The sequence below is a fragment of the Palaemon carinicauda genome, chromosome 14 (assembly GCF_036898095.1).
Source record: "Palaemon carinicauda isolate YSFRI2023 chromosome 14, ASM3689809v2, whole genome shotgun sequence".
Taxonomy (NCBI): Eukaryota; Metazoa; Arthropoda; class Malacostraca; order Decapoda; family Palaemonidae; genus Palaemon; species Palaemon carinicauda.
The window spans coordinates 42,695,598-42,710,181 of record NC_090738.1 but is presented as its reverse complement, the minus strand read 5'-3'; the positions used below and the strand labels follow the sequence as shown (position 1 = coordinate 42,710,181).

General features: G+C 45.6%; 1 protein-coding gene across 1 annotated transcript in view; it reads right to left on the bottom strand.

Annotated features, from left to right (window-relative positions):
• Positions 1-11,104: 11,104 nt before the first annotated feature.
• The window catches only part of LOC137653553 (tRNA-splicing endonuclease subunit Sen34-like), a 36,586-nt gene continuing 33,106 nt past the window's right edge, over positions 11,105-14,584 (bottom strand). The window contains exon 2 of the mRNA XM_068387041.1: positions 11,105-12,481. Coding sequence (XP_068243142.1) covers positions 11,327-12,328 — 1,002 coding nt within the window. The 5' untranslated portion in view covers positions 12,329-12,481 and the 3' untranslated portion in view covers positions 11,105-11,326. The remainder of the gene's footprint in view (positions 12,482-14,584) is intronic.

Here is a 14,584-nt window from a genome sequence, read left to right as displayed (position 1 = left end):
TTTTTACAACAAAAACGTTGAGCGCACTGACATCCAGCACTGGCCTCCAACCTCCTGTATGCTTTGGGACTAGGAAGAGACGGTTGTAAAATCCCGGTGATTGAAGGTCCGAGACTTTCACCACCGCTCCCTTCTCTAGCAACTGAGAAACCTGCTGATGTAGAGCTTGTCTCCTTGACTCCTCTCGATACCTGGGAGAGAGGTCTAAAGGAACTGTTACTATAGGAGGTCTGCGTACAAAAGGTATTTTGTACCCCTCCTTGAGCAACAACACAGACTCTCGGTCTGCACCCCTCTTCTCCCAGGCCTGCCAGAAGTTGTTCAGTCTGGCCCCTACCGCTGTCTGAGGACGTGGGCAGTCAGACTCTGCCACGGGAGGACTTGGATCCTCTCCTCTTGCCTCTTTTACTGTCGGCACGAGCGCCTCCCCTACTGGGGGCTCTGCCACGAAAGGGCGGGATAAACCTCGTCGCTAGGGTATCGATCTTGGGTCTTACGACATAAGACGATGAAGGAGCACCCTTACGAGCAGACGTAGCCATCAGGTCGTGGGTATCCTTCTGCACCAGAGAAGCCGCAATATCCTTGATCAACTGCTGAGGAAACAAGGCAGATGACAACGGGGCAAAGAGGAGCTCCGACCTTTGACAGGGAGCGGCGAGCTCATTGGAGCCATCACGGATGGCTTTGTCCATGCAGGACATAATAAGCACGGAAACATCCTGGTCGGCCGACGAGATCTTCCTGCTTAAGGCTCCTAGCGACCAATCTAAGAAGTTAAAAACTTCGAAGGCCCTGTAAACCCCTTTAAGGAGATGGTCAAGGTCCGAGGAGGACCAATAAACTTTAGAGCGTCTCATGGCCAGGCGACGGGGAGAGTCTACGAGGCTTGAGAAGTCTCCCTGGGCAGAGGCAGGAACTCCCAAGCCGAGAACTTCTCCCGTGTCATACCAGACGCTCGCTCTAGAAGCCAGTTTAAAAGGAGGGAAAGCAAAGGCTGTCTTCCCCAAACTCCTCCTGGTGATCAACCAGTCGCCTAGCAAACGTAAAGCCCTCTTAGAAGAGCGAGAGAGCACTAGCTTAGTAAAAGAAGGCTTCGAAGCAGCTAGGCCTAGCGCAAACTCTGACGGAGGCGAACGAGGAGCAGCAGTTACAAAATGGTCTGGAAAAAGATCCTTAAAAATCAGCATGATTTTCTTAAAGTCCATAGAGGGCTGAGCAGCTTTAGGCTCTTCTCCGTCTAACAAAATGCCCAAAGGAATATCAGTAGGCGGAGGACCAGCAACTTCCTCATCTGAAGGAACCTCGTCCGACAATTGTCGAGTCTCATGAAAAGGAGAGACCTGCCGCGGCGGCAATGCTTGACAGGCAATGTCAACAAGCAAAGGAGCAGCAGTAGCAGTCGAGGAATCGACGTCATGCCGCTGCTGAAAGGACTGAAAACCTTGTGACTGACCAACAACAACAACAGGAGTTGATGGACGCTCGACGTCACGTCGGAACTGCATTGACTGCCTAGACTGAGCAGTCAAAACAACCTTCGACTGCGGTGCTTGACGCTCAACGTCAAGTCGAGGCAACTGAGCTGGTTGGCGAACGTCCTGAACGTCAACACGAGACTGCGGCAGCGGCTGAACGTCAACACGAGACTGCGGCAGCGGCTGAAAGTCAACACGGGACTGCAGCGAGGGAGGATCCATGTCACGTGACTGACGTGACAAACTACCGACATCACGTTTCAAAGTGCTAACGTCAAAAGGACGAGTAAAAGCTCGTTTGGGCGGCTGACGGCCAGAGTCTCGATCAGCGTAACGGCGATTCAAAAGCGAAGGATCATCGTGAACCTGCTCAACGTTATACTCCTCCATAAGGGAGGCAAGCTTAGTCTGCATGTCCTGCAGGACAACCCATTTAGGATCAACGGGAGTCGGGACGGGCCGAGACGACGGTAACGTCTGTGTTGGCAAAACATTACCTTTACCGAGACTCTCGGACCCCGTGTTACGCTTACGTTTAATAGGCGAACAGTCTTCTGACGACTGCAAAGGGTCAGAGCTGTCCCAATGGCTACAGCCAGGACGCTGGACCTGTCCTGAAGGGACTGACTTTCGCTTCAAGGGTCTAGAAACCTTGCGCCAAGGTTTCTTTTGCGAAAAGCCTTCGGATGACGAGGAGAACACAGCCTCGCTCGTCTTATGGTAAGGGCGATCTTGACTAGAAACGCCCGATACCAAAGAGGGAACGTCTGTACGTTGGTTAAAGCCTCTCGTCCCCTTAAGTCCTACGACATTACTTCTCCCTGGTGCAGGGGAGCCTGAAAGAGGTCTTGGACTAGGGGAGCGACAAGCACGAACAGACGAACCCTCGGTCGCAACACTAAAAACACTTTGCGCACTTATCACTTTATCACTACGATTTTCTGATTTGCCACTCTGACACTTCAATAACTTCACATCTGACATGAGTTGGTTACGGTCCGAAGCCAAGGACTCAACTTTCTCGCCTAAAGCTTGAATCGCAAGAAACATATCCCGCATGGACGGTTCATGAGTGCTAGTAGAGGGTTCAGGAACAACTACTACAGGGGAAGGATTAGGTTCAGGGGCATGGGAGGAGGAAAATTCCAATGACCTAGAGGAGCTTCTCCTCACCCTATCTCTCTCCAGCTTACGAGAATATTTATCAAATTCAAGCCAGTCGAATTCCGACAAGACCACGCACTCATCACACCGATCTCCTAATTGACAGGATTTACCCCGGCAATTAGAACAAACGGTATGTGGGTTGAGAGAGGTCTTGGGAAGAAGTTTGTTACAATCCCTAGCATTACATTTGCGAAATTTAGGTCCAGGGATAGGAGAAGGGTCAGCCATATTGAACAATCAGAGAAAAATCCAAAACAAATCCAAAGTCATCAACAATAAACACTAGCCAAAAAAGGGTTCAAGAGTTTTAATTGAAGAGAAAAACACCCGTCACAGCGAAAGCTCAAAACAACCAAAATAAAGTACTTCACCAAAAATGACGAAAACTCAAGGTCAACAGCGAGCGGAATCAACTTGTCGATAAGACCGACAGAGAAGAACTGGAGCTGTTTACAAGTATATGCGGTAACTGGCCGATAGTCGGCGCTGGTGGTCACACCCGCAACCTTCACGGCGATCGCTCGCGAGTTTTTGGGTTTCTGTCGAGCCGTCCGAGACGTCAGCTATTATATATTCACTGGCTAAGTTTAATATTTAAAAATTTAATTTCAATTGTTCATTACCTCTTATATTGTTTCTTTATTTCCTTATTTCCTTTCCTCACTGGGTTATTTTTCACTGTTGGGGCCTTTGGGCTTATAGCATCTTGCTTTTCCAACTAGGGTTATAGCTTAGCTTGTAATAATAATAATAATATCCACACATCCTCTTCGCAACTTGTAGCAAAAAATCTTCTCTGAGTGAGGAGGTGCTGGTAGTCTCCAGGCATGCAGTCCTAGCGAAGCTACAGCTTTGTGGTAAATGCCGACGTGTGGTTGTCTCAGTAGATCGTGTCGTGAAGGGAGATCTTTTGGAGGCTCCGTCAGGAGCTGCAGAAGGTCCAGAAACCATTCTGCATGATGCCATAGCAGAGCTATGAGAGTTATTGAGAGGTCTGATCAATGTTCTTGCCTTGTTGAGTACCCTTCTCATCAGACAGAACGGGGGAAAGGTGTAAACGTCGTTGTTGTTCCCACCGTTGTTGAAATGCATCTTGCCAGAGAGGCTTGGGGTCTGGAACTGGGGAGCAGCGGGAGCCTAAAGTTCAGGGCCGGTGCGAACAGATCCACAGTTGGAGAACCCTACAAAGTCAGGACTTTGTAGGGGGTAGCTAGCTGCTTTGTACTATACAGTACCCCGCTAACCAGCCGAATGGGTAGTTTACCCTCGCTAAATTTTAATGGCCCGTCCTTTCAGCTTCGCTGAAAATAATACCCCTAAAAAATAGCATAAGTTTGTATTAGTTACGGAACAAACACAATTTTGAATATAACTGGCAAGACTATCACACAGAAAAAGAAAGTAAAATATTTTAATTTTGATTATATTATTTCGTTGATCATAAGATCTACTATTGTTGGATAATGACAGCATTTTCTGGATAGTACAACAATCAATAACCTAAATCTATGAAGTTTTCTTTCTGAGACAATAGGAGAACCCATTTTGCTGATCCTGGCTAAGTGAGTGAGGGCTCAATTATGAATAAAAAGGCACAGAACGAGGAGTGGTGAGACAAAATATATATAGTTGGTGCACAAGGATAACAGCTATTTTTATATGAAAAGACATGACACTAACATCTACAGATAAGAAATTGAGTGAAAAACTCAGCTCTGAGACAGTTGACTTGCATGACAGTACAGTAGTATAATAACTGGGGATCTATAAAAGTGTGTTCAGAAATTATGTTAAAAATGATATTTTGATTATAAAATAAATTTTTGAATATACTTACCCGGTGAATATATAATAGCTGACGTCTCAGACGGCTCGACAGAAACACAAAAACTCGCGAGCGATCGCCATGAAGGTTGCGGGTGTGCCCACCAGCGCCAACTATCGGCCAGATACCGCATATACATGTAAACAGCTCCAGTTCTTCTCATTCCGCTGGGTCTCTATCGGGGAGGAAGGGGGGGCCTTTAATTTATATATTCACCGGGTAAGTATATTCAAAAATTTATTTTATAATCAAAATATTTTTAAATATTAAACTTAGCCGGTGAATATATAATAGCTGATTCACACCCATGGTGGTGGGTAGAGACCAGTATTAATACAGTTTACGGCGTATATGCTTAGAGTTTTTGACAGTTATATCATAACAAAACCCAAATAAATATAGGTACCTGGTAAGGAAGCTGACTCTGACGATTACTCTGCCTTGTTAGTCTGCTTTCCTCGCGAAGCCCAGCCATCCTCTTAGGATGCTGAAAGACTCCCAGGAGCTGAAGTATCCAGGGCGACAACCCATACAACAGGACCTCATCAAAACCCTTAATCTGGGCGCTCTCAAGAAATGACATTTGACCACCCGCCAAATCAACCAGGATGCGAAAGGCTTCTTAGCCTTCCGTACAACCCAAAACAAGATTAAAAACATTTCAAGAGACAGATTAAAAGGATATTGGAATTAAGGGAATGTAGTGGTAGAACCCTCACCCACTACTGCACTCGCTGCAACGAATGGACCCAGTGTGTAGCAGTCCTCATAAAGAGTCTGGACATCTTTTAAGTAAAATGACGCGAATACCGACTTGCTTCTCCAAAAGGTCGCGTCCATAATACTTCGCAGAGATCTGTTTTGCTTAAAGGCCACGGAAGTTGCTATAGCTCTTACTTCGTGCGTCTTAACCTTAAGCAAGCAACGGTCTTTTTCACTCAAGTGAGAATGAGCCTCTCAGATTAAAAATCTAATAAAATATGACAAAGCATTCTTTGACATAGGTAATGATGGCTTCTTAACTGAGCACCACAAGGCCTCAGATCCACCTCGTAAGGATTTGGTACGAGCTAAATAGAACTTAAGAGCTCTAACTGGACACAGTACTCTTTCAAGCTCGTTGCCTACGATCTCTGACAGGCAAGGTATATCAAATGACTTGGGCCAAGGACGAGAAGGCAGTTCATTTTTAGCCAAGAAACCAAGCTGAAGTGAACATGTGGCTTTATCCGTGGAAAAGCCGATGTTCCTACTGAAGGCATGGATCTCACTGACCCTTTTAGCCAAAGCCAAGCACACTAAGAAAAGTGTCTTGAGGGTGAGATCCTTCAGGGAGGCTGAATGTAATGGCTCAAACCTGTCGGACATTAGGAACTTTAGGACCACGTCTAAGTTCCATCCAGGAGTTGCCATACGACGCTCCTTAGAGGTCTCGAAAGACTTAAGGAGATCTTGGAGATCTTTATTATTGGAAAGATCTAAGCCTCTATGTCTAAAGACAGACGCCAACATGCTCCTGTAGCCCTTAATAGTGGGTGCTGAGAGGGAGCGAACATTTCTCAGATGTAAGAGAAAATCTGCGATTTGGGCTACAGAGGTACTGGAAGAGGAAATAGATGCTGACTTGCACCAGTCTCGAAAGACTTCCCACTTCGACTGGTATACTTTGATGGTAGAAGCTCTCCTAGCTCTCGCAATCGCTCTGGCTGCCTCCTTCGAAAAGCCTCGAGCTCTTGAGAGTCTTTCGATAGTCTGAAGGCAGTCAGACGAAGCGCGGGGAGGCTTTGATGAAGATCCCTTACGTGGGGCTGCCGTAAGAGATCTATCCTTAGAGGAAGACTCCTTGGAACGTCTACCAGCCATTGAAGTACCTCTGTGAACCACTCTCTCGCGGGCCAGAGGGGAGCAACCAACGTCAACCTTGTCCCTTCGTGAGAGGCGAACTTCTGCAGTACCTTGTTGACTATCTTGAACGGTGGGAATGCGTACAAGTCCAGGTGAGACCAGTCCAGTAGAAACGCGTCTATGTGGGTCGCCTCTGGATCTGGGACTGGCGAGCAATAGATCGGGAGCCTTTTGGTCAACGAGGTGGCAAAGAGGTCTATGGAGGGTTGACCCCAAGTCGCCCAAAGACTCTTGTACACGTCCTTGTGGAGGGTCCATTCCGTGGGGATCACTTGACCTCTCCGACTGAGACAGTCTGCCAAGACGTTCAAGTCCCCCTGGATGAATCTTGTCAACAGGGAGATGCCTCGATCTTTTGACCAGATGAGGAGGTCCCTTGCGATCACGAACAGTGTGTGGGAGTGAGTGCCTCCTTGCTTGGAGATGTACGCCAAAGCTGTGGTGTTGTCTGAATTGACCTCTACCACTTTGTTTCGAAGAATGCTCTCGAAACTCATCAAGGCCAAGTGGACTGCTAATAGCTCCTTGCCGTTGATGTGCATGCTCTTCTGAACAGACGTTCAAAGACCCGAACATTCCCGACCGTCCAGAGTCGCACCCCAACCCAAATCCGACGCGTCTGAGAACAACACGTGGTTTGGGTTCTTGACTGCCAGGGACAGACCCTCTCTCAGACTTATGTTGCTGTCCCACCAGTTCAGGCATGCTTTTACTGGCTCGGAGACCGGGATTGATACAGCTTCTAAAGTCTTGCTCTTGTTCCAGTGAGAGTCTAGATGGAACTGGAGATGGCGAAGGTGAAGTCTCCCTAGCGAGACAAACTGCTCCAGGGATGACAGAGTCCCTACGAGACTCATCCAACTTCTTACTGAACAACGTTCTCTTTTCAGCATGAGTCGGACTTTGAGCAGGGCTTGTTCTATTTGGGTGGCAGACGGAAAAGCCCGAAAAACTAGACTGCGAATCTCCATCCCCAAATAGAGAATCGTCTGGGATGGAATCAGTTGAGACTTTTCTAAGTTGACCATCAGTCCCAACTCCTTTGCAAGAGCCAACGTCCAGTGTAGGTCCTGCAGACAGCGATGACTGGACGATGCTCTGAGAAGCCAGTCGTCCAAGTACAGGGAGGCTCGAATTCCCGATAAATGAAGGAATTTTGCCACATTCCTCATGAGCCTCGTAAACACGAGAGGAGCAGGGCTGAGGCCGAAGCACAGTGCTCGAAACTGGTACACCACATTCCTGTAAACAAACCTCAGATACGGTTGGGAATCCGGGTGTATAGGAATGTGGAAGTACGCATCTTGCAGGTCGAGAGAGACCATCCAGTCTCCCTCTCTGACCGCTGCTAGGACGGACTTCGTGGTCATCATCGTAAATTTTGTTTTCGTAACAAAAACGTTGAGCGCACTGACGTCCAGCACTGGCCTCCAACCTCCCATATGCTTTGGGACTAGGAAGAGACGGTTGTAAAATCCCGGTGATTGAAGGTCTGAGACTTTCACCACCGCTCCCTTCTCTAGCAACAGAGACACTTGGTGATGTAGAGCTTGTCTCTTTGACTCCTCTCGATACCTGGGAGAGAGGTCTAGAGGAACTGTTACTAGAGGAGGTCTGCGTACAAAAGGTATTTTGTACCCCTCCTTGAGCAACTACACAGACTCTTGGTCTGCACCCCTCTTCTCCCAGGCCTGCCAGAAGTTGTTCAGTCTGGCCCCTACCGCTGTCTGAGGACGTGGGCAGTCAGACTCTGCCACGGGAGGACTTGGCTCCTCTCCTCTTACCTCTCTTTCCGTCGGCACGAGCGCCTCCCCTGCTGGGAGCTCTGCCACAAAAGGGCGGGATAAACCTAGACGCAGGAGTCTCGATTCTGGGTCTCACAACAAAGGATGAAGAAGGAGCTCCCTTGCGAGCAGAAGAAGCCATCAGGTCATGTGTGTCCTTCTGTACAAGCGAAGCAGCAATGTCCTTAATCAGCTGTTGAGGAAACAAGGCAGCCGATAAGGGAGCAAAGAGAAGTTCCGATCTTTGACAGGGAGTAACTCCTGCTGAAAGGAAAGAGCAAAGGGTTTCTCTCTTCTTCAAGACTCCAGACGTAAAGGTGGCGGCGAGCTCATTGGAGCCATCGCGGATGGCTTTGTCCATACAAGACATAATAAGTAAGGACACATCCTGGTCAGCAGACGAGATCTTCCTACTTAATGCTCCTAGAGACCAATCTAAAAAGTTAAAAACTTCGAAGGCCCTGTATACCCCTTTAAGGAGATGGTCAAGGTCCGAGGAGGACCAACAAATTTTAGAGCGTCTCATGGCCAGGCGACGGGGAGAGTCTACGAGGCTTGAGAAGTCACCATGGGCAGAGGCAGGGACTTCCAAGCCGAGAACTTCTCCCGTGTCATACCAGACGCTCGATCTAGAAGCTAGCTTAAAAGGTGGGAAGGCAAAGGCCGTCTTCCCCAAACTCCTCCTGGTAACCAACCAGTCGCCTAGAAGACGTAAAGCCCTCTTAGAAGAGCGAGAGAGCACTAGCTTAGTAAAGGCAGGCTTGGTAGCAGCTAAGCCAAGCGCAAACTCAGACGGAGGCAAACAAGGAGCAGCAGTAACAAAATGATCTGGGAAAAGATCCTTGAAAATCATCATGATTTTCTTAAAATCCATAGAAGGTTGCGCAGCCTTAGGCTCTTCTACGTCTGATAAAACCTCCAAAGGATTATCAGTAGGCGGAGGATCAGCAACATCCTCATCTGAAGGAACCTCGTCCGACAATTGATGAGTCTCAAGCAAGGGAGAGACCTGCCGTGGTGGCAATGCTTGACAAGCAAAGTCCACACGCAAAGGAGCATCAGTAGCAGTCAAGGACGCTACGTCATGTAACTGCTTAAAGGACTGACCAGCAACAACAACAGGAGCGGGAGGACGCTCGACGTCAAGTCGAGACTGCCTTGACTGCCTAGATTGAGCAGTTAAAACAACTCTTGACTGCGGTGCTTGACGCTCAACGTCAAAACAAGCCAACTTAGCTGGTTGGCGAACGTCCTGAACGTCAACACGAGCATGCGGCAGCGGCTGAACGTCAACAAGCGGCTGAAAGTCAACACGGGACTGCATCGAGTGAGGCTCCAAGTCACGTGACTGACGTGACTTTGAAACGTCAACGTCAACAGGACGAGCAAAGGCTCGTTTGGGCGGCTGACGGCCAGGATCTCGATCAGCGTAAAGGCGAGGATCATCGTGAACCTGCTCAACGGTATACTCCTCCATAAGGGAGGCAAGCTTAATCTGCATATCCTGCAGGACAACCCATTTAGGATCAACGGGAGTCGGTACGGGCCGAGACGATGGTAACGTCTGTGAAGGCAAAACATTGCCTATACTAACACTCTCGGAGCCCATGTTACGCTTTCGTTTAGGAGGCGAGCAGTCTTCCGATGACTGCACAGGGTCAGAGCTGTCCCAATGGCTACAGCCAGGACGCTGGACCTGTCCTGAAGGGACTGACTTCCACTTTAAGGGTCTAGAAACTTTGCTCCACGGTTTCTTTCGCGAGAAGCCTTCGGAAGACGAGGAGAAAACCGCCTCGCTCGTCTTATGGTAGGGGCGGTCTTGACGAGACACGCCCGAAACCATAGAGGGAACGTCTGTTCGTTGGTTAGAGCCTCTCGTCCCCATAAGTCCTACGACATTACTTCTCCCTGGTGAATGGGAGCTTGCAAGAGGTCTCGGACTAGGCGAACGACAAGCACGAACAGACGAACCCTCGGTCGCAACACTAAAAACACTTTGCACACTAATCACTTTATCCCCACGATTTTCTAACGTGGCACTCTGACACTTTAACACTTTCACATCCGCCATGAGTTGAATACGGTCCGTAGCCAAAGACTCAACTCTCTCGCCCAATGCTTGAATGGCAAGCAACATATCCCGCATGGATGGTTCATGAGTGCTAGTAGAAGGTTCAGGCACAACTACTACAGGGAAAGGATTAGGTTCATGGGCATGGGAGGAGGAAAAATCTAATGATCTAGAGGAACTTCTCCTCACCCTATCTCTCTCAAGCTTACGAGAATACTTATCAAACTCTAGCCAGTCGAATTACGAAAGTACCACGCACTCATCACACCGATCTCCTAATTGGCAGGTTTTACCCCGGCAATTAGAACACACGGTATGTGGGTCGAGAGAGGCCTTTGGAAGACGTTTGTTACAATCCCTAGCATTACATTTACGAAATTTAGGAATCGGAGAAGGGTCAGCCATTTTGAAAAGTCAAAGAAAATCCAAAAACCATCCAAAGTCATCAACAATAAAATCTATCCAAAAAAGGGTTCAAGAGTTTTAATTGAAGATAAAAACACCTGCACTGCGAAAGCTCAAAACCAAAAAGAAGTACTTCACCAAGAATGACGAAAAACTCCAGGTCAACAGCGAGTAATGGAATCAACTTGTCGACAAGACCGACAGAGAAGAACTGGAGCTGTTTACATGTATATGCGGTATCTGGCCGATAGTTGGCGCTGGTGGGCACACCCGCAACCTTCATGGCGATCGCTCGCGAGTTTTTGTGTTTCTGTCGAGCCGTCCGAGACGTCAGCTATTATATATTCACCGGCTAAGTTTAATATTTAAAAATGAATAGGTATTATCGGCAGTATAAGAGTTTCCATTACAGCTTCCAAACTTCTATAACTTCTCTTGATGGGTTTTAAGGTTAGCAATACTGTTCAGCAAAAGCAATGGTTATATTTTATTCCAAAGTATATCAGCCAACACAGCTACAATCTCTGCATTCAATCTCCACATGGATAGCATCAATCATAGCCAGTATTACAATTATCTGTAATTAATACTATACTGCATATAGAAATGAGAATGGTAACATATAGCCATACAGGTATCTATACAATCACAGTTACAAAAATGTATGAAAATAATCTCCCAAATGAAAAATCTAATCCTGTTGCCATATCTGATCAGAAATTAACTTATCCTCTACCAACTGGAAAGATCTGTAACTAGGCTTATTCCTTTCACAAGTGGCAAGAACTAAAGTTTTCTTCGTAGCATTTGCTAACCGACTCATGGTCATTAAATCACAGTTACTAACTTGCTGAAATTTCTTGACACATTTAACTATAAATGTTGCATGGAAAAGAATTGGGTCTCCATCATAGAGGAGAAAGTCACCTCCAAACTTTGTACCAGAAGTTATATAATATCCTCTTTCCCAAAGGTCCTTAAATACATCATACTTTAATTTTTCCTGTTGGCCTTTCGGATAAGACCAATTGATGTCAATGGGTTTAAAATGATCAATCATAGGATGTTCTGTAAATATCTGAATGAGTTGATGATTCTCTGGTAGCTTTTGTATTTTCTCACACTCCATTTCTATTACTTTTTCTTTTGTTAATCCAGGATTAGGGAAATTTTTATTTTCTAACTTTTTCAGCTTTCCTTTCAAAATTTTCTCTGCATTACTTTCAATTTCTTGTTTCCTGTGCCTAAAAGCAGCACTTATCTGTTCTTCATAACACTTCTGACGCTTTTCTTTAAACTCGTCCACTAACACCTGTGATGGAGAATTCGTAAATTCTACATAGCAGATAGGTTTTCCAAAGCCTTTTTCCAGCAACAGGGTTACCTCTTCAGGCATTAGCTGCAAAGGCAAGCCTAAAACAGAGGTTTGGTGAGGGTGCCTTGGCAAGGAACCTACCATGGTACCCACAATACGATGCTTAGTTCTTGCATAATGTACGTCTTCAGAATTCCACAAGTGTGCTCGTCCATGATTTATTGTTATGTTTAATATTTTGAGTTCTTCATCCATTTCCATCTTAACTTTTTTATCATCACTGACACTCATTCCAACACTGCTGCCTTCATCCACATCTATTTCAACTTTTATACTTTCGTCCACATCTACCTTGATTTTATTATCGTTTGTTTCCATTGTAATTTAGTTTTCCTTTACCATACCCACTTTAATCATTTTTTTCTTATCACAATCTAATGCAACTGTAACTACACTGTTAGTCGAATGAATTATTGAATACGTAACAAGCTGATAAATATCCAGGAAGTTTCTGTAGCCCTCAACCAGTATCTGAAAACAATAAATGTCATATAAACATAAGTCCTTGCTAATCTAGAAAACTTAAGACTACAGTACTAAATGCTTATCATAATGCATAAAATATTCAAAATTTTCGATTTCACACATCAAAAAAATATTGCAGTACTACTGTATACAGATAGTGTACTGTCCTATTAGAATCATTAGCATTTCTCTTTCAACTACACCTACTATATCACTACGACTGAAGGTGATACTTGAGATCACTGAGAACACTATAGAGTTATATTGAAAATGAATAGAAGAATTTCAGTATCAGTCTTGCTACATTGATTGATTGATTTAATACCAACTGAGTTATTTTCATTCAAATTTTTGGGCATACATTTGTTTTAATGCCCTGAAAATTCTAAATAGGGACAGTTTCCAAAAACATCAAGCATCACTTGATTCTACAAAGAAAATCACAAATTTTTAAAGTAAATTGTATTTTTCATAACTATCCAAAAAAACACTGAGTCCTTTACTATAAGAGAATAGATAATAGCAAAGCTGGAATATGGCAGTAAAATGACAAATTCGAAGATAATTTGTATTTTTCCTAACCATACAAACCTTAGCTATTTACACAGGGTTTACCTTTTAGCCCAGCTGAAATGGCGAGCCATTAGAATTTAACGAGGGTGTATTACCCCCGCGCTAGTTAGCGGGGGGGGGGGGGGGGGGGTAGGGGAGTGGTAGCTAGCTACCCCTCCCCTCCCTCACACACAGATGAATGCTCACTTTCACTTAGAGGTAGGACTTGTCTTGGGGGACAGGGCTGGCGGGCAAATGTGTGTAAATAGCTAAGGTTTGTATGGTTAGGAAAAACGGATTTTGAGCGAAGCGAAAAATCTATTTTTGGGTAAGATGGCCATGTCGTCCTGATGGAAGTTCCTTAAAGGCAGCTTCCTAGGGTATATTACAACTACGGCGATATTCCCAGAGAATTTACCTTAAGGTACCCAGAATTCTAACTCCTGGAGCGAGTATCCCTAAAAAAGACCTTAGGGATATCGTAAATATCAGTGGACGTATTCTTGACACGCCTCATAGCAATCTATACCCCGAATAGAGTTAACACTTCGTAGGGGTCAAATGGCAAGAAAACGAAAACGAGAACGAAAAGGGGAGAGCCGTTCGTAAGGCCCTCTCTTCTCCCGTTTCGTAAGCGTGCCCTGCGCCGATTCTGGCGCCATCTGCATTCCTTGTAGCGAAACACGAGGTGCTACAGATACTGTATGTAGGGAGGGGTCCTACGGCCCTTTCATTGAAAGGGAAGGGCGGGTCCATCAGGACGACATGGCCATCTTACCCAAAAATAGATTTTTCGCTTTGCTCAAAATCCGTTTTTTGGGCTCAAGCCATGTCGTCCTGATGGAAGTATACCAGAGCATTACTGTATCTGTGGATTCTCAAAATGTGCCGTACTCCTCAGAAGTATTTCCCCCAGTCGACGCGACCTAGAGACCTAAGATGTTACCGTCATACATCTTTTCAACTAATCATAAACCATGATAGAGCTTCCTGCCCCCAACAGGGAAGAGTCTTACTAGACTCTGGGAAAGTCTCGAAGAGTACATATATCTAAGTATGAACCCCAGGCAAGCGAGTATAGTGGTCTCACCCCATACTGGGTAAAGCGAAGTTCGAAAAGAATCACTGTGTCAATATGAAATATCGACCAGTCCTCCGCTCAAAACACGTATTGGACAAAGGTTCATATCCGCTTAGGAGGAAACTCGTAAATCCGTCACCATCCCTTTATGGGATGGAGTCCTCCAGCTAAGGGGAAGCATAAACCAATGCAATATTAGCTTGCATAAGGGAACATTCTATTAGAATTATCCCCGGGTAAATATACATAGAATGAATGCTCACAGGTGAAGGAGACGCAAGGTTCTTAAGAACCAGTTTATTGACAGACAATAAACAAACAGGTTAACCACACTCATATATATATATATATATCTATATATAAGAGGAGGATAACTAAAACTTTAAGCATAAGTATGATAGTAAACAGAAACTTGTTTGTCTGAAAGAAAAAACATTGGAGCCACTTTTAAGATACCAAAGTATCAAAGTCAAAAG